General features: G+C 37.0%; 1 protein-coding gene across 2 annotated transcripts in view; it reads left to right on the forward strand.

Annotated features, from left to right (window-relative positions):
• Positions 1-21,284, forward strand: part of Eip75B (Ecdysone-induced protein 75B) — a 38,693-nt gene that overhangs the window by 1,605 nt on the left and 15,804 nt on the right. Inside the window, exon 1 of one of the 2 annotated variants that reach the window (XM_015517486.2) lies at positions 16,425-17,093. The exons of the other annotated variant lie outside the window; for it this stretch is intronic. Coding sequence (XP_015372972.1) covers positions 16,991-17,093 — 103 coding nt within the window. The 5' untranslated portion in view covers positions 16,425-16,990. Of the gene's footprint in view, positions 1-16,424; positions 17,094-21,284 lie in introns of those variants that run through there. 2 annotated transcript variants of the gene reach the window in all.

Consider the following 21,284-nt stretch of genomic DNA (forward strand, 5'->3'; position numbering starts at 1 on the left):
TACGTTCTATTTCGTCAGGGCCATACGTTAATTTAAACTTGAACTTCGACAACTACTGTTCGCGTAGTTTTTTTTTCCTATAATATTTTATCGGCGAATAGCGTCATCGAGGTCGCGCGCGATTGCGGCTTGGCACTATACGTCTATTTTTGTATGATTACTGGTACCTATATTATTATTATTAATTTATTATGGCCGGAAAAATGCACGTGTCTTACTTAACAATGATTTAATACCTACCTGATGTAATAATAAATTATTATCATTAATTACTGATACCTAATTAATATCACACAGCTAATGTCCGGCCACCCGAAAGGACATTCCCGAGAATATATTATTTTATATCGAATAATAATATTATTCGTACGATAAAATAAATGTTCAATAACGACCCGGCGGGGTCCACGTGTGGTGTACGACAGATATAACTATGTCATGTTTTTTGTAATTAAAATAACAACGACAACGTGTGTTTTGAAACCCGCTGATGAAAAGTGTCGCGATCGCGTCTAGACCGGCAAAAATTGCACACACGTTCGTCGCGACCTTAACCGTGGTTTGAGGCGGGGAACCACCGTACAACGCGCGGCGGCGGCATTATTCGCAACGTCGTGAGAATATTTCCACTACTCGGCTTGCTATGTGATTATTATTAACTTTCCGTTTGTTATTGTTATGACGGTATTTTTTTTTCTTCCACTAAAACACTGTCTCTCAATTTTTCGTAGTATAAATCGTGTTTTTTATTGATATTTTTTTAACAATGGGAATTTGATTATATTTTCATATTTTTAACGCTAGCAAAATCTCTTCTGACTAATACGATTATATGATTATTAACGTTCGATTTTGGACCCCTCCAAACCATTTAATTGACACGTTCGTGTTGTAACTTGAACGCTGCACCTATGGCTCATCAGCGCGGTACTGCAACCTGCAGGTGAATATAAAATATATACCTATTATTAGGTACAATATTTATTAATTTCGCAGCGAGAACGACCGATGATATTCCTGACCCGTGAATACGAATTACTAGCTTTGTATACCATCTAATACATTAGTATTTAATTATCAATAATTTCTTATTAAATATGATTTTACAAATAGCAATGTGATTGCAACGTATGTGTAAACGATAATTTATTGTAATACGTATAATCTTATACAACTCATTGAGTTTTTAATTAATTTAATTTATAGTATACCAGGTAGTTTTGATTTAATGTAGCAAGAGAATTATTAGTCGAGAAAGTAATGAGCGTTGACCTCGTACTGGAAGAAAAAATTATATATTTTCAAAAAATGAAAGGATCCTAAATTCTAAAGAGCCGCGTGCGCCCACAGATGTCAGTGCCACTTTCACTTCAGTAGCTTCTTCGATATTCGTTTTGTATAATATTATCTTATTAAAATGTGTGCAATCGCGTGTTATAGGCTATATCCGCCGTTGTTTTCCTCGCGTATGTGAGAAGCTATATTAATATAGATTGTTGATATCGTTTGCTGCTGTGATTCAGAATAGCTCATTTTAATTTTAGCCTAATGTATTTTTAATGCAAAACTTGAAGTGTGCCATCTATTATAATTATTATTATCGTCGTAATTATTCTATTTCTGCAAATTTGAATGAAATACATAATCGTCGAATGATTTATATAGCATCTAAACGATAGGTAATAATCGTGCGTGTTTACAATATAGTAACTAGTGTGATTAAAATTTAATCGGTTTAAATTTTAAATAATATTGCTCTTATCGGAAACATAACATGTGTATTGTATACCTATCTATCTATAGCGTTTTCGTGTTATTTAATGTTGTGTATACTCGGTGTACTACAATACAACACCGTAAGTTACGTTGTGATATGATTTAATTTGTTCGACCTTAATATTGACACGAGATAAAAATGAACGCGCACTATCTTCAACACTATAATATAATATTATTATGTACGATGGAATTTCGGCGGCGCAGTGGCGTTTGCGGAACAGGAAAATACGACGATGATGATTGACCGATTTTTATTTTCCCCGGGCGCACGAGTAAATATAGAAATATACTGGAAAACGTTTTTAATTTTAGTCGGACTTTCGGGTCAATAGTACGTGCATCACACATTTACCCGCGTCTCGGATATAATATAATGTATATAGATATAAATCCATAGTAAAACCCTGACGAATCGCATTCGGTCTCGGCGTGTATAATATAGTTTCCGGTGGTAAAACGACTTGGTCGTTACCACGAAAAAAAAAACAACAACAACAAACAACGTTCGTTTCAGATACACTTATATGCAACAGGAATGTTCTTATTTTTTTTTTTTGCGTCGTACTAAATACATTGAAACTATGTTTATCGCGCAATGCTACGTCATTTGCATGGTTCGGAGAGTCGGTTAGGTTGTATAATGTAAATAATTATTATTATGCATGTGTGTGTGTGTGTAATAGGCAAGGGTAAAAATATTATTACGGAGTAGGTGAGCGCACGTGGAGAGGGAAGTCCAATGATCTACGAAGGACAGTGAACCATCCGCCGCCGCCGCCGGCTGCAGCGGTGCAGGCGACGACGGCTGCGGTATAATAATAATACAATATTATAAGGTCAATGTTTGCGCGTTGCGTGCGCCGCCGAACTTGGCCACGACGGTAGTCACACGGTACACATATTAATGCGGGCGGCCGGGTGGTTACGTCACCCGCCCCCGCCATGGACGACGAAACGGTGAGGGATGTTTTCTCTCTCTTCCATTCTCAATATTATATTATTTCGTTCAGGTGTGCCGACGACGACGACGCCGCTACTGCGTGCACAATAGTGTATCGTACATTGTATATATTATAAAATATTATAGCGAATAATAATAATATATTATTATGTATAATAGTAATAATATATTACATTATATTATTATTATATAGTACAGTCGCTCGTTGCGTTGTACAACCGATTTCCATCTGCTGTGAGTGGAGGGGGTGGCGTGCCAAAAACATCAGGTGCGAAACGAAATAGTATTTTTACTTGTTTATGCGCGTATATTATATACTATGATATATATATATATATATATGTGCTGCATTTATATAATATACACCAGTGTGCACACCCGAAACCCTTTCGACCTCCAAAAATGGGGTTGCGTTCGTGTAAACGTGTGCGCGTGATCGTTTATAAACACCCTGCGGGTGCGTTTTTTCCGAAGGGCGTCCCCGCGAGGTTTCACTTTTTTCCCTCTGTCTTTCATTCGGGAAGCGACTCTTCTTTATATTATTATATACGCACGCTGTCGTTGCGTCGCAGCCGGTACCACATACATACATCATCGTGACGACGGACGAATTATCGCGTGTACATAATACACACAATAATAAAATGTTCAAGTATAATAGTAGGCATGTAGAAAACGAAAACGTTTTCCGCGGTCATAAAACCACGGGGGCCGACATTGAAATTTTTCGAGAGGAAAAAAAATGGTCAGTGACCTTCGTTAAGGGTCCAAGAAAGGGAAGCGTCTGGGGAGATTTCGGGCCCAAGGCCGTTACATATATAAGTATAATAATATATGGCTTGTTTTTTTTTTTTTTTTTTTTTATTAACCTTTTAACCGGGCGAGCACCTAAATAGGTAAGTATCGTAGTATATAGTTTCACGGTCATCTCACGTCGGTATTGTTGCCCCGACAGAAGGTCGACCTCTCTGACGATGTGGTGATGATGACGACGTCGTCGTCTGCAACGGCGGCGGAAGGTGAACGCAATATTATTGGTATCTATATAGTACGATTTTTTTTTTCTGTGAAAGAGGTAGAACACGAACAATCAACAACAATAGTAATTATTTCATTATTTTCTTTACCTGAAAAACGAAGGTCGCACCGAACACATGTTATATCTTCTTTTACTTTTGCATCGCAGACGACGATAATGGCGAGAAAGGGTGAAAATCCGCGATAGGGTTAGAGACGGTGACGGTGGTGTCGGGAACGTCCCAATTGTTATTTATTTCTCCATCCGGCAGCTGTTGTGCAATACGTCGGCAACAACAATAAACACACACACACAGCGAGCAAACCTACATTATATTTTCTTTTATCTCCCACAGCATGGTCTACATAATATTATATCTTTACTCGACGAAATATTTCGCACATGTCTCCGAAAACAACCCGCGTGCATGTTTAACCTCGTGTATCCGTCACAATTATAATATTATGGTTATAGCCTGCCGCCCCCGTAGCCCATGCCGCCTCGTACATGTTGTATATTATTATGCGTGTGTGTTTATCGCGCATTCCTAGAGCGTAAAGAGTTTAGATTTTAGGCCGTTTCCCGAGGGTGGAAGTAAATCGATAGTCGTCCGCGACGGTCTTCGTCGTATATACGCAATATACATGGTATATATATCATATATAAGTATATAGCCATGTAGGTATATTATTATTATTATTTTATTCGGTCGATCGACCGGCGAACGCTTTGCTGCGAGAGTCTAGCCTCGTATACGTATATTTTTATTTTATTTTATCGTATATGTATGCACCGCCATCGAGTGACTTTGAAACTGCAACGTATAATATAATATGTAACATTCACGGCCAAATCAATTGAATACCATCATTGGCAACTTAATGGAATAGATCTGGAGAAGGGGCACTCGATATTATTTACTTGCCGCGCGGAGTGTGATTCGATTATAAGAATTTGAATTTGAACAAAAAAAAAACGTAGGTACGTAACCTTGGTATATAGACGAATGTTATATTATACGTCACAGATAAAACGGTCTTTGTATGATGTTTCATTACGTTGTGATAATATACGTTTTTTGGTGTTTCCGACTGACACGGTTCGGCACCGCAGCGTGGTGCGAGTCAATGCTCGAGTTAGGTGCACCCCGAGATACGGTCGTAGACACACCGAGATGACACACCCAGGTTTCCATAATAATACGTGTTCACTGTTTATAATTTCTTGGACGTCTGATGTAGTGGTGGTCCCTATCTGCAGCACAGCAATCATAAACGATTTACTCGTCTATATATCGCATTATAGTTGATCATCTGGTTACGCATATAATAATAATAATTGTATACAATTCAGTATTGTAGAATTTCATTAAAATATAAATAATTCGCGACGTTTAATATTTTGTCAGACATTATTGTATTACAAAAATGTCCAGTCGGAACACGTGTCCGTTGGACTTGAATAATTTTCGTCTGCGAAGAATCACTTGTAGTATACTACCATAGTACTATAAATAGTAGTGGCAGTAATAAAATGGTTTCGTAGTATTATTTATATAGTAATCCTGTCCCGCCATGTCGGCGTCGTCGTAAATGCAGTCTTCGCACCGGCGACGTATCGATTGCTCCTTAACGTGTATAGTCTACGCTTGGGGTGCGTCCGCGTACTATGGGTGTTTGTGTGTATATGTATATAATATATATATATAGTTGGGCGCGTCTGGAAACCCTTAAAAATAAGTTCAGTGCTCGCGTTTTAGGACGGTAATGTGAGTGAGTGTGAGAGAGAGAGGGAGATGAGGGATAAAATAAAAATAGGGGTAGAGAAATAGCGAGACGAGAAAAGGGGTGTGCGCGCGTTGGTGCGTGCGTGCGTATATATAAAAAGCGCGCGGCGGGCCGTCGTCGTCGTCGGAAGCCCGATGCAACCGCCTAAGTATAAGCTTTAGAGGGCGACCGCGGCGGTTTCGTCTGCATCGGCAGGTCTCCCGTCGCCGTGCAGTAAACAACCGTCTCGTGTCCATAGCAACGCCCCACAGCCTGCTTGCGCGCGTACACTCCCCCGCGTTACGTGTACGCACGCAGACCTTTGCAGTCATTCCGATGCAGCATTGTTATTGCTGTTTCTATATGTATTATTATTATTATTATTATTATTATATTTGTATTTTGTAGGCCTCCGCCTCTGGGTATAGTCTGCTAGAAGAGATACGATAATATTATTCAACATCGTTTTCCAAAGCTTCCGTTGTCGCCGCGTGAGAAACCCGTCGTAAAAATGAAATTTATAAAAACGCTCGTCGTGCTAGAGACACACCACCCGTATTCGAATTTCCCGCGATCCAAACGCGTTGTCCTGCCGGTGGTCCCCTCTCAACAACACAAGTCAACTGCTCGCCCACTCGACGGCGGAGCGCATGAATTTTTTTATGCGGTCACGTTTCGCGCGCGCGGTTGTTGACCGCGCGTCACCGCCGTCATCTACGTCCGGCGGCGGTGTAGTTGTTGCAGTAGTCGCCGTAGTGGTGCGGACTCGCTGCAGAATAATGGGCGTTTTCCACTATGCAACACTATTATATTGTTATGGTACTGTCTACCTAAAAGACGAAATTATTATTATATCATTCTTACCGCACAGGCGAGAACAGATAAATTTTGTTTTCGTCAAACTCAATTTCCCTATAATAGTATTGAACTATTGATTATAAAACCGCGTGTCCTATTTTAATAGCCCCACAACCTTATCTACAGCTGACGACGTACAAATACGAATATTATTTTTTACATTGTTTACATGAATTACATAATTAACATTTTATTTCTGCTAAGCAAACAGAATACCTAACAAATACGCATTGGTATTCTGCGGTTTAATATTTCATGGATGAATAGTTGTACATATTTTTCCATCGTAACAATTCTTCTTATCGTCTGTATATTTATATATCACCTTTTAGAAACAAGTACTGGCTGCCTATATATGGCCGCCCATATTGCGTTTGATTTCAAAATTAAAAAAAAAAATTATACTTAATTCCCTTCTTACTTTTAAACTTGATGAGGATTCGATTTAGGGTAACGTGGTATAATTTTGGAGCTTCTAACATTCCCCCCTCCCCAAGCCCCCCATATTTGTACCAGTGACCCTTTACTCTTTGCGACGTTATAATTAAAATATGGTACATAACAATATTGTTGTGATGAATGTTCCAAAGGGGATTTCAAACGTTTTTGTTGTTGTAAGACAATAGTGTTCAAACGAATTATACGAGACTAATACGATGGTGCGTCGTAATAATAACAAACACTCCGTGCCACTGCCCGCATAATATAGTCGTACTACGATAGGTAGGTACTATATTATTATCGCGGAGACGAACGTTTGGTTTGTTCAGCGTTGAGCCGACAATCGGTGACGCGCATAATACTGCGATTGTACACAATAATATAGGGGTAGCCCTTGAACTTGTTTCTCAAGGGCGTCGCCGCCGTGACCGTGGTTGTGGTAATCGTCCTGAGCGGCCCCGTGGGGAAACGGATTCTCGCCACCGAACGATTGTAATAAAAGTACGCCGCCGACGAAGCCGATGACGTACGATGGTCGTCACATTGCAAGTACATAGTTTGGTTAGGTTAGGGGGAGATCAGAGGTATTCAACATTTTTAGGCAGCGTACCACTTATTATCATTCAAAAATCCTGCTTTCACAATAAAAAAACACGTTATATTGAACGGTTAAAAATGGATTATAAAAAATATATACTACGTTTTGCTTGAAATGTGTTCGTGGGTCCGTTTAAACAGGGTAGGCCTCGGATTGAAGACCACCCCTAGCATGGAAGATGGAAATCGAACGCACTGCTGCAGATTTCGTAGAGATTGTTATTTTGATTTCTTTCGTTCTCCTTTTCCCTGCCCCATAGCTGTTTGCGTTCTGCGGCCCATTCAATGATATTTTTTAATGCACTGGTAATGAATTATTGCCATCAGATTCGATTATTTTTCCAGTAATTTATACGTTTTTTGTATAAATACGGTTATCGCTTGAAAAAAATTGATATGTTTTTACCTACGTCTGAAATTCATATAATTATTATGATATAATAATTATTATTAGTTTGTTACTGTGATAGTGGTTTTTTACCAATGATAATATACTTGTAAACGATTGAAACTCGTGTGTGGTGGCGCGCTCTAGGCGTCAAATCAAAACTAGTGGCATGCGACTAAACATCGAATAGAGAGGTACGATGACGGCGGAGGCCACTATAAGCGACAAAGCGTCTCGATCGTTTTGTTAATGTTTTTAATCAAACAATAATATTTTAATTCGACATTTTTAATTTTTCACCATCGAGGTCATCTTGCATGACGAAAATAATTCTAAAAGTTGCAATTTATTTCAAAGAATGACACCTAATTGCTAATACCTTGTAAACCTGATGTACACGTGTAAAATGCGTTGCCTACCCGGAACCGGTCAAGGCGCACTGGAACTCTTGACGGATTAAACCGCGTCGTAGATACGTAATATTACTATCATCGTTCATCGCGACCGTTGTTCGTCGGATGTGTTTCTGTTTTTTCCGTTTTGAACACGTTAACGAAATAAATTTATTTTAACGCGCAATTCGGTTGCTTACATTTTAATTTGCAGCCGTTTTTAGTTTGTTTTTTTGTCCCACTTAAAATTTTTGCGACGTACGACAACGGCGAGGTCGACAACCCGGCCATAGAATTCGTAACAATAATAATTATTACTATATTCGTCGCAACGCGGGATGCCCACCGCCATATTATTTATTAAAGCCGAGCAGTATGTGTGTGCACTGTGCAGGTATCGCGATATACGAATACAATATTATGGTCTCCATAATCTCATTCAATAAAATCGCTTACTGTCCGTGACGGTATTAAATGCCTTTGTCCGGCAGCAGTATATTTTATATAGGTCAATACACCGAGGCGGCGCGAGTCTTTGACCCGGTGGAGGGGCGTTGTAAAAACATTAAAAAAATTAGAAATACCTCATCGCATATAATATGATATATTATATATTATACAGGCACATATGTAACGAGAATGGGATAACTATTAGAATACAGCGACGGCGCGGCGGCGTCAGTGCGTTTATTATAGGTTGCAAGTGTGTGTACAAATATTTTTATTGTTTTTTTTAAGGGTCTTCCACAGACTGTACGGGGTCAGATGTGATTGACCCGAAATTACGCCGTGAAGGACGACCGGTCTTCGTTTCACCCTCTCGCGCGGCTTTATATTATTATCTCTTTATGATAATACTATATTTTATTATTATTATGTGTGCGCACGTTATAGGTATAAAGGTGTATAAAAGGCGCGTACTTATGAATAATATGTATAATAATAATAATATAACACGTGTAGCGTGTGCCCTCCGTAACAAGGTCAAGTCGGCGGCGGCACGTATTTACTATATGTAGGACGAAAGGGTTGATTGAAAATAAAACGATTATCTTCGTCTTGTCGTCGACCGCCACGCCGTCGAGTCGTATATATAGGTAATAATATTTCCATTGTATGCGTGTGTCAGTCGACCGTCCGGTCGGTGTCGGGCCTTTGTCGGTCGCCGACGTCTCGGTCCAGAAGGTCATCAGCAAATGGATATATTATGTTGTTGTCAGGTCAGGAGTTATGGGCGGTTTGTTTTTTAAGAAAATCGAAAGGACCGTCGTCAGAAAAGGGAAATCGAACAACTTTGTTTGACGTCCATCCGTATAATAAAATATATAATATATTTTACACGCATAGGTACCTATAATAGTAATCACTGATCGTTGTTATGTATATACAATAATCTCCTTAACTGCAGTCTACCATCGCGGCCATCGGCGATCATTATGTTTAAAACTAATTTGAACTTAAAATTATTCTGTGTAAATGTGTTCGAGTAATATATTAGTAATATAATAGTGTATACTGATCAGCTGTCAAGTTATTGTTGCTATACGTCACGCAGTCCATAATTTACTCTCATAAACTCGTTCTAAAATAGTATCGCTTAAACCAAAACAATCAATTTTGATTTTTTTCATGACGATTGGTTAAAAAATATAATTCTTATTAAAAACGTCAACTAAAGCAGGTTACGCAAACTATAGGCTTTCTAAATCATTGGTTAGCGGATAAAGTATTTAAGCCTAAAATTTAAATTCTATACCATGTTGAAATTTTGTAAATTGACATGATAATATCGATTTGCTATTATACAATATTATATTGTTTGTCGTTAGATTCTCGCATAGTAGGTCAAAATGTTTTACTCCGATAGATGTATAAACATCTATATAGGTATATAGGTTAATTATATGTATGAATACTACATGTATTTAGTTGAGACTGGCTTTTTTTTTTCTTATAGCGCTTATACAATTTAGCTGAAATACGTGTTGTGGTCCACTTTTAAGAATGTGTACAATACTAAAACACACACACACACATATATATATTTATATATAGTATAAAAGTTTTGAATTCAGTTCACGTCTGTTGCAGTGTTCGCGGCGAAACGCCTTGTCTATATTTAAAAGAGACAGATCACAGATGTATAATTTCACGAATATATGACCTTTGAATGCTTTCAATGTAAAGCAAAACCTTGGCGGGGTTTTTTTCAATACGCGTGTGTATGAATGTGTGTGTGTGTGTGTTTGTGTGCAGCGTTGCTTAGTGTAGACATGTGTGTTATGTGCGCTTAAAATATCTCGTCGGTCGCCTATTCGAAAACGCGTCACTGTATACGATATGTTTCATTGTCATGTATAAATTAAAATATTTTTAAATTATTATCTGGAAAGATAACGAGTAGATACCTCGGGTTTGTTAAAAGTCGATTTTGTGAAAACGTCAAATATCAAAAAATGTTGAGTAGTCGAATAACACTTATACGATGACACATACTATTATACTCGTATGTACACGTAATACACTAATTTAAATGACGTCGCTCTCTCCCCTTGTATCGTCCGTAGGTATTATATAGGTAAAGTAATTTATTGTATACGATACATTGAACTGCGATTTTAGTAGGGCAAAATTCAATGACAGCCGATCATTATACACATTATATAAGTACCTAATGTACGTTGAATATACAGCGTGTGTAACTTAATATTCTATGCAGCGTACGCTCATAAACGTATGGAAATTGAGCGCTGAAAAATAATTTAATAAAACCTTGGTTGGAAAAAAAATTGAATAATAATTTACCATTTACATAGGAAAGATTTAAAATATTATATGAATTACCTTCTCCTACAACCACTGTTGTCCCACAACCACGCTAACGCATCTCAAAAAAATTAAAAAATTAGAACCCCAAGAGAGTGAGCCATATAATATCATATTATCTTATAGCACTCGGGAGATCATCATCTCTGTCATCGTCGCCATCGTTGTTGTTGTCGCGTGTACCGTTATATTATTATTACGGACGAGGCAGCCAACTGTATATACATAGTTATTTACCACCTAACATTAAATTGATGAAGTCGTTTAATTCTTATTATTTTCACCGCTCCGTATACGCATGTATGCATTAAATTTTCTCTCGCTTAGATGCAGCTCGTTTTCTCGGAAGACAACGGTTGTTGTTGTTGTTGTTGTTGTTGTCGTCGTCGTCGTCGTTTCCCGAGACGAAAAAACACTTAACCAGTTTTCTCGTACGACAATCTCCATTATTATACCTCTGCCGCGTCCCGCCTATACTTAAATATACCTCTATGTACGGTGTGTGAGTGAGTGTCTACAACCGGAGTCCCGTTAGAAAATAGCCGCCGCCGCTGCCGCAGTCGTACGGTTATAGGTACAATTATTTTTTTTCACCTTCGTTTTCGAAACGAAAGTAACGGAGAAATCTCATCCGCGTCATTCCGGTCGACGGCGCGCGCGATCGGATGGCGAAAAGGAAATTTCGTTTTCGTCGGAGGCAGTGACCACTTTTTCTCTCTCACACACATACACACACACACTACAAGAGTCCTGAGAATATGGCACTTGCTCTCGTTCTCCTATATATTCCCATCGAGGCACGAAATCCATTTTACCGTTTCTATTAGGACTCCCCGCTCCCTCTTCAACTTTTTTACCATGTCCTTACATAGTATAGAGGGTAAGGAGTCGCGGTTTAATACTTCAACTGATTTTTGTTTTGATATTTTATCGTTATTGGTTGGACAAATTATAACACATAATAACGCACTGTGCGAGGGGCCAACGTCCCCGTAATATTGCGTTTGACCCACATTGACTCACTGCATGGTCTTATCAATTGGGTAAATATGTATCCAGCGACACGGTAGTGTCGCGAGCTAAGTAAAAAAAAAGGAAGGCGAAGCACTCGACCGTGTATATATACAGAAACCTAAACATTCCCATTTAATACGTGTTAATATTTTGGTATTCTTTATTAAAGGCTGTAGGTCTAATAAATGAACCAAATAGTTAGAATGAGATATCAATCGATCGAGAAAATCATAGGCTACGTGCTTTTATAATTTTAAATAGAATCGGTTGAATAGTATTTTAGTTATGATCAAAAAACTGTGGATATTTAAGTGATCATTTTAAATTACTTTCGCCGCCGGCTGCCGTATTAAACGCGTCATGCTGACGGGACGAGTGAGAGGATTCTTGCGACGGCGGCGTGTGTCTCCCACTACTATTGCTTCCCCCCACCGCTAGACACATACAACATACTAACACGCGAACATGGTCCACAATCGCTTATCAGTTATCGGTATCGGTGCATTCTGTTTTCGTAATTTGAAATTTCGTTCTTTCGTCTCGCGTCCTGCGTACGAGCTTGTTGTCGGCGTTATTGTCTCGTGTCCATAATATTATTATTCAATGCACGTGGTATCACCAAACCTAACCGTATCGACTATCTATCATTTTCCATTGAGCATTTTATTGTTAAATAATATATAGTCGTTATAATAATAATTATTATTATAACAGTCTTTATTATAATTTATAATACTTTATTGTGACTGTCTTCATATTTGTGTCGAATTGTGTCTACATTAAAAATGGTAACTTAACTCCAAAAGGCGCGAGATATGAGGAAAAAAAATATCAGGAGTCTACTCAATCTAAAATCGTAGTTGAAAGTTATAATAGTACTACTATTAAACAGTGCAGTATTAACACGGTACATGAAGTACCACTAAAAAGAAAGAATCCAAAATCCAAACAGTTATTTCCATTTTATTAAATATTGAAAAATGTACCAATAGATCAATTGGTAAATTAAAAATGCCTCTGGTTCAAGGTAGGTGTACTGCAGATAGAGTATTAAAATGGGTGCTGAAGTATAGGAAACAAAATGTACTTTTGTACAGAACGATATGTTTAAACATCTTAAAAAAATTATAAATAAGACATTACATCATAATAATGGAAAAAAAAATAAAAAATATCTTCACCCTAATAAAAACTAATGATATCTCAACAAAAACACTACGTCAACTCCGTGTAAAAAAACGCTAAGTAAAAAAAAAAAAATATATAAATGCAATAAAATGTGTGATATAAGGTGGAATCTAAGTAAATAGTTTAATGAATAAAATGTATGTATAAATAATTAATTCAAATTTAATAAAAATTGGTTATTTATATTAATTTATAATATGAATTATTTTAACTCAAATTGATCCAATTTTGGTTTACTTGGCCGGAAGATTCAGTCTAAAAAATGTATAGCCAAGTACTAATAGTTTATGTAATAAATAATGAAAGCACCATTACAATAAATAAATTGTTTCCGGCTAAGTAAACCAAAATTGGATCAATTTGAGTTAAAATAATTCATATTATAAATTAATATAAATAACCAATTTTTATTAAATTTGAATTAATTATTTATACATACATTTTATTCATTAAACTATTTACTTAGATTCCACCTTATATCACACATTTTATTGCATTTATATATTTTTTTTTTTTTACTTAGCGTTTTTTTACACGGAGTTGACGTAGTGTTTTTGTTGAGATATAGATATACACACTGTATTGTGTGTATGCACAGTGACACAGTGTAAACGTATTTACATATATAATAATAATAATAATAATAAAACTAACCATGTTACCTTGGACAGCGGCGGGTGAGCACATATGTCACGGAAAGAAAAAAATTGTTATAACAATGCCTGGGTGTATAATGTATATGTTTATGAGTTATGTGTATGGTTATATAAACTTGCGTATCGAAAGTCAACATCCGCTTGTAATGGTTCAAATTATATTTGGCAACTGTTTATTTTTCATACATATCCTACTTAGAGGCCATACACCTGTAAACGATTATCAACAATAATTACTCTTGTGTTTTATATATTTTTGTATTATATGATCTCGTCGCAAACTATCATAAATATATTAATGATGTATGCATCGCTGTCACGTGTAATGATGAGCATTTATTTTAGTGTATTATAGTATGTTCTAAAAGTCTGTCCCATCTCCCATATCAACCTAATCATCTCAGTGGGAAGTCAATATACCGAAATGTAGGAATTAAATGGGGTAACGTAAATCAATCCCTGTACACCTGACTATGGTTAAAATTTATCATATTTAACTGATTTATTAAAATTCTTCTACGCCGGTACGCTGAGGTTTTGAAATTAAAACAAAATAATTTCTCCTCAGCTTAAAATATCAGGATATTTATTTTCGATTTATCAGTTGTCCGATACCAAAAATCCACGTGCAACTTCTTATAAAATATTGCCTTATACCAATATGTACTACCTACATGTATACAATGTATCATGTATGAATATGTATTATAATTTGTTATTTATCTCTATATATATAAAGATGTTTGTACATACTTCATAATACATACGAATATACTTAGATAATATAGTGTAAATATAGTTTTAACTGTGTCCTTGGAATTTAATATTTTTGAAACACTAATTTATACTTATAGTTATAGGACTATTTGGTAATTGAAATTAGTATAATACGACAGGTGGCTAATAGCGGTCGTTCAAAGAGTTCAAGGGAATCTAATCCATTTATATATAATATTATATACAAGATATACATACAGAAGTATAAAATATACTGATCAATGTACAAACCATTTTTTTATACATCGATTAAAAAATGTATTAAACTCAATTACTCATAAAATATTATTTTATAATTATGGCTGAACAAAACATGCTGTACTCGGTTAATTTCTTAGAAAAATGTTTTGTGCCGTTACTTAATATAACAATATGTTTGATATACATTGTATATATTAATGTATAAACGTTTATCAGTTAATTCGCGATTTAGCAATGACACCATTGTGAATTGACTTTTGTTGTTGTGCTATTTTTTAAATTAGACACTTGAAAAATAGGCTTATATGTAACAAAACTGTAGCATACATTTAAAGAGTCAATGACACCTCTGTACTTTGCCGTCAAAATCAATTTTAGTATGACAAGTACTTTTTTTTTGCATATTGTTCACAAAAGCATTTCAACAAAGCAATGTCATAATTACATTCATATCAGCAAAATCCATCATAATTTTTTTAACATATTACCTATAGGTACTCTTATATTATTTGTCTATTACGTGAGTATCATATAAAACTAAATTATATTTTAATCATAAATTGTTCAATGATTTAAAAATATGAAGTGAAGTTAAAATTTATAATAATATAATGTGTGCAACACCCTGACATCCTGACCGTATTTCATAAATTAATTGTGTTATCAAATCATGAGTGTAATTCGTCGACTATGCGGTTTTATTTAAAAAAAAAAAAAAAAATGGTTTGTGTTATTTATCGTGTATTATGGTATCTAATTACTATTACTTTCGTACTAATTTGCAATAATATGTGATTCTAATTTTGTATTTGTATTATGTCTTAAAAAAATAAACGGTAAATCCGGTGACGGTTGTTTTGCCAAACTCATTTCGCGAAAGTCTAACTAACGGATTATTAGACACGGCAGCCACGATGATGAAGATGATCTTGATATCGGTCAGGAACCGATTTTCTAAAAAAAAAAAAATGTATAATAATGAAAGAGAGAGGATAGGGTTAACGGACTCGCGTGTTTTCGAATTGTTGACCCGTTACGTCGACGGGATGGTGGTCGCGGGGGTGCGCGCGAGCGATGGAGTCGGTGAAAGTAACGACTGTTAACGAATCGGAATACGAAAAAACGGATAAAACACTAACAATAATAAATATAATAATATTAGTAGCAATAAACGGTGACCGTTATAAACCGTTAAGACGCGATCCTCGGAAGAGTGAAAGTACTCCACGTCATTGAACTCCCGTGGGAAAGCGGAGTGGTGGGCTTTATTATTTTGCATTTTATACCGAAGAGCTGCCGTGTAGGAGAAATTTCTCGTTTCGAGCTCGACGCGTCTGTAATATTACACTTGACCGTCGCCACCGCGACTACCACCACCACCTCCATCGCAACGAGTCTCGCACGCCACAGCAACGTCTCTCGTGCGAGTAGAGAGAGCGAATAGCAATCCGTTAGGGAGAGAGAGAGAGGGAGATAGAGTGAGCCAAACAGAGAGAGACGGACGGACGGACTGGCTCCTCGTGTACCGGTACGGTTTTCACTTTCAGTGTCATCTCGACAGCTATACAAATCGGTTCTCTCTTCAGAACCGCGACACATGCGTTATACTTTAACATTTGTAAGTTTGTGACGATAATTAATATTGTATATTATAATATACGCGTATTACAGTCTTATCGTATTTCAGATTTTTTATTTAACTTATAACAACTATCTATATCACACAGGTTTTATTTTGTCGTTTTTCGAATACTTATCTACACCTGCAAGTTTAACACACTATAGGTACGCATATCGGCAGAGTGCGATTTCGAGTTTTTGCGTTTAAATTTCACCGTCGTAAGTCGTGACGACTACGACGCGCGCACGCCAGTACAAAAGTGATTTAACTCGCGAACCGTTATCGTCGTCGTACACGACAGTTTAATAATAACGCGTGACGTAAACTTTTCAAACTTTACACCCGTGCACTGAGTCCGTCTCTCTGCGCTGAAGCAGGTGTGCGTCGTCTCGTCCCGCGAGAAAAACATAAAGTGCATGATAAATGGACGTCGTTGTCTGAACCACGTTCGGGTTCACTCGGAGAACTAAACTTATTCAGAACGTTTTTTGATCAAAACCGAAGACCATGACCGTTATAAATTTCAAACCCACAGCGGACGTCGTAATCGATCAACATAGGTCGCCGCAGACGACGGGCGAACACTTGCTGTTGGGAAGGGTGTTAGCAGGTATAATATAAGCAAACATATTATTATTTATATAAATCATTAAAAAATGATTAATTGTTCTGATGTCGTAAATCGTAATAACATATTTTATTGAATCGAGAAATAAAAATGGATAAAGGGTGGATGTCGCGCGGGTGGACTGGTTCGGGGTGCTCTGCAATGTGTCATATAACTCATAATAAACGTAGTTGATCGGCGAGGGTCGTCCGGTGGACGGGGGTGACCGCAAGTCCCGCGATCTGGGTCAGGTCGTTGCTCTCTCCCCATGAACCGACTCCCGCGCCGCGGCGGCATTTGGCCGTGGGTTTTTCGGGAGAGCGTTGTTTCGTCTCTCTGTGCGTGTGCGCTCGCGTTTTTATACGCGTTATATTATGTGCGCGTTGGCTATTGCGCATGCGTACACGAGATCGTTTGCTCGCCCGCCCGAAGGAGGTCAGCAATCACAACAGGGACCCTGTAGGTTATTCAACTCGACCGAAACTGGGGCAAGATGTTAGTTGCGAACGGCCCGGTGCCGCGCGTCCAAATCCTACGCCCACCCGTCGGCCGCCGCGGAGTCGCCGTTGCCCGTGTAGGTTTCGCGATAACGCTCACGGGCCGCGCGCCGTCCGCGTTCGCACACACAGGCACGCTGTTCTAGGACACGAGTTCATTGGCACCGCCGCCGAGGCACGTTTTCGGCTCATGGCGCTCTGGTGTATTATAAGCCGTCAAGGTGTTTTTCAATACGAAATGTGCTTATATGAGTGTGTACAATGAACAAAATATGCACACATATTGCATATTGTATTTATGTGTAAAATGTATTAATGTATAATATCTCTTGGCAATGGTTACATGTGCCGTCGTTCTCTCTCGCTCTTATGCTGCGCATGCACACGTCATTATCGTGTTATATTCTTTATAAATTACATTAAAATATATATAATAGCATTATATTAAACATATTTGTTTCATTGTCACCTTCGCGTTATCGTAACCGCTTTGCGCAACTCCGTCGTCGTCCGTCGACACACATAAACTTGTGTATATATTATTATTATTATTATTTTTATTGTTATTATCATCATCATCCAACTAACTGATATGTGAGTTTCCATTATCAAAAGCCACTGCCACCGATACCACTATGTATTTTTATACTACCTATATTATTATATTGGATACGGTTCGCGAATCGGCGGGGGCCATGAGGGATAGCGAGAAAACTGATATTTTTTGGCGTAAAAAGGAAATGATAACCGACTGAACGATTTGTTACGAGATGCATATGTTGCGGTTTCGACGTGTTTGGGTATGGTGGGTGGGTGAGGCGAGAGGAAGTCCTAGGCGAGATCCGGCGGAACGCGTTAAAAAAGTGAGAGTTCTCCATGATGTCGGTGAAAGTATTATATATTTTTTTCTATTATTTTTATTATTATTATTATCATTTTTTTATGTACGGTTACTCCGAACCAGTTTCACTTTCGTGTGTGCAATGCGCAAGAGGTCATCGACCAAAGTGAAAACTCGGCTAAACCGTTATATGGTTATTTGTGGCCAAACAAAAATAAACAATAATCGAATATAAGTGTTATAGTATATTTAAGAAACTTTAAGGTGTAGGTAGATATTATGTATGACGACGTATACTTAGTGCTTAAATTTAAATATTATAATAATAATAGAGAACGATGGCAAATATTAATGTTATGTCGATTTTAATTTTATTTGCCAATGATAATATGATATTTTGTTTTCATTTTCTGTTGTAAAATTCTTTTACATTATATTTTATCCCACTCGGTATAGGGAACGTTAACGTCGTATAAATTATAACATGCTTTACGGGATTTGTGTCCAATTTTAAATATAAACCATCGGCGGTGGCGGCCTTGATATGTTTTTATTTTCTATATGTGTACATTTTGGGTCGTCATCCGTTCTTCTCATCGCTCGACGATAGCCGTTGCCACGGGATACCCGAATAACGTGCGCCCTTGTGACCGAGAGCAATGCCCTGTCCCGTCCGCCCCGATCCCCGCCCGACTTGACCCGAATATCGGCGGAAAAATCCCCATAACGATGACGATGACGGGCAAGCGCGCTCGCATACTTTATATAACGATGTATATAAATTATAAATAAATATAATATATGTATAATACCGGTGACCCGGATTTGGCAAGGTGAGAGACCGTTCGTAATTTTTTTCCTTTATCACACCGCTCTGTACGTAATATATTGTGGCCCACACTAGAAATTTTATCTTATTAGTACGTATATAGTCATATAGACATTAAAATATTTTTTACACTGCAATTTTCTGACGCAGTTATTTATATATAATTATTATTGTGTATCAAAAATCACAAGATCATATACATAATATTTTTGTATGTAGTTGGTATATAAATGTCAGGTAGTGTTTTACAGTTTAGGTGGACGTTATGACGTAACGACTGCACTTTAAACTTGCCAAGGTGGACCCTTAGGGATAATAATAATAACAACAACAACAACAATAATGATATGTGATTTACGCGCAAATGGGAATTTAAGATAATTGTATAATTTTAAATCATAAAATATATAACGTGCTTAAGAGGATGTCAGCGCACTATTTGTTTTCTCTCTCTGACCCACGCGTAACATAGACAAAACGCATTTACGAAGAATCATTTTTTCTGTCTTTAAGTAATTTTAGAGTAAAACCTTCCAGTACAAAAAAGATAAAGAATAATATTTTTGAGGGAATGACATATCGATTTTATATTTTATTTATATTTGACTTTGTATTCGACTTTCAAAATAAACAAAAAAATACTGTACATTTAAATAATGTTTAAATTATTCAGAGACAATATTTAGACAAATTAATATGTCATTCCCTCAAAAATATTATTTTCTATCTTTTTTGTAATGGGAGGTTTTACTCTAAAATTACTTCAAGACAGAAAAAATGATTCTGCGTTGTCTATGTTACGAGTGAGCCAGAAAGAGAAAACAAATAGTGCGCTGACATCCTCTTAATAACTATATTATAATATAATATGTATAGTGTGTACACCCATCGCGACGAGGGGCTTCTTATTCAAAAATTTTCACGTCGTCGCTCACCTCCTATGGTCGTATCTACCGTGGTAACCGTAGTAACGCAGTCGCCGACCTGTTCCCCGGTCGTCGTGCCATACATAAAGTTCATCAACCCTTTTCCGTGTCACTGCATTTTGTTTCGATTTAACGCCACCGGGCGCTACATTTGCGCTACATGTGTATACACACACTACATTTGCGTCACATGTGTATGTGTATATATATATATATTGTATTTTATACTTTTATACATACGCACACGCTGTATACACAAACACACATTTATCAATGTGTACATAAATTGTATGTACGCACACAACAGGCTATCGCTGTTTCCACCGCCGCCCCCTCGCTCGTCGCTCAGTGCGTGTGTACGACATGGCGTTTGTGAACTTTGAGAAAAGTACACTGACCTCGATTTGATTTTGTATTAGATATTTGGTATTATTAAATTGAACGGGGGTTTTTTTATTATTTTGTTTTTTGTAAACCCGCGTGTACTGCATATCTTATGTATTACTTTTCGCGTGGTATTTTTATTTTACTCATGTCGCACCTGGCAATGTTAGTTATAATTTTTTTTCCATCACGAATTTTTTTTGTTCTCCAAATTTATTACAATATAATATTGTATCGAGCTGCATTAATGTTAGCATGTAATAAATGTGTATGTGTGTGTGTGTATATATATATATACATATTCTATAATAATATTAAGCCACGAAATTTACGTTTTCGGGTCAACATCGCGTGTAATCTGTGTTTGTGTGTATACCTATATGCATATTATGTTATATTTTAATTTAACCATAGATAACACACATACACACAACACACACACACACACACAGACACACACCGATATAATAATCTAACAAGAGTTTAAAAAAATTGCTATAAAGAAATAATAATAACAACGATATATTATTTTAGTTTGTGTGCACGGTTTGCCAATCTCGTTTTAGACTATAGCTGTCCTGCAGTGTGCGTGCTGCGTTTGCAAACCGTCGCTGTACAGTGTGATGTAACGTAGATGTTTAGGTACCGATTTTAAGACTGTCGGTATATTAAAAATAATGATAATAATGTAATACACGTCCGATCGCTTATTCCACG

This window comes from Diuraphis noxia, unplaced genomic scaffold (genome assembly GCF_037042655.1).
Source record: "Diuraphis noxia isolate RWA-SAM2 unplaced genomic scaffold, SU_Dnox_SAM2 contig0004, whole genome shotgun sequence".
In the NCBI taxonomy this organism is placed as follows: Eukaryota; Metazoa; Arthropoda; class Insecta; order Hemiptera; family Aphididae; genus Diuraphis; species Diuraphis noxia.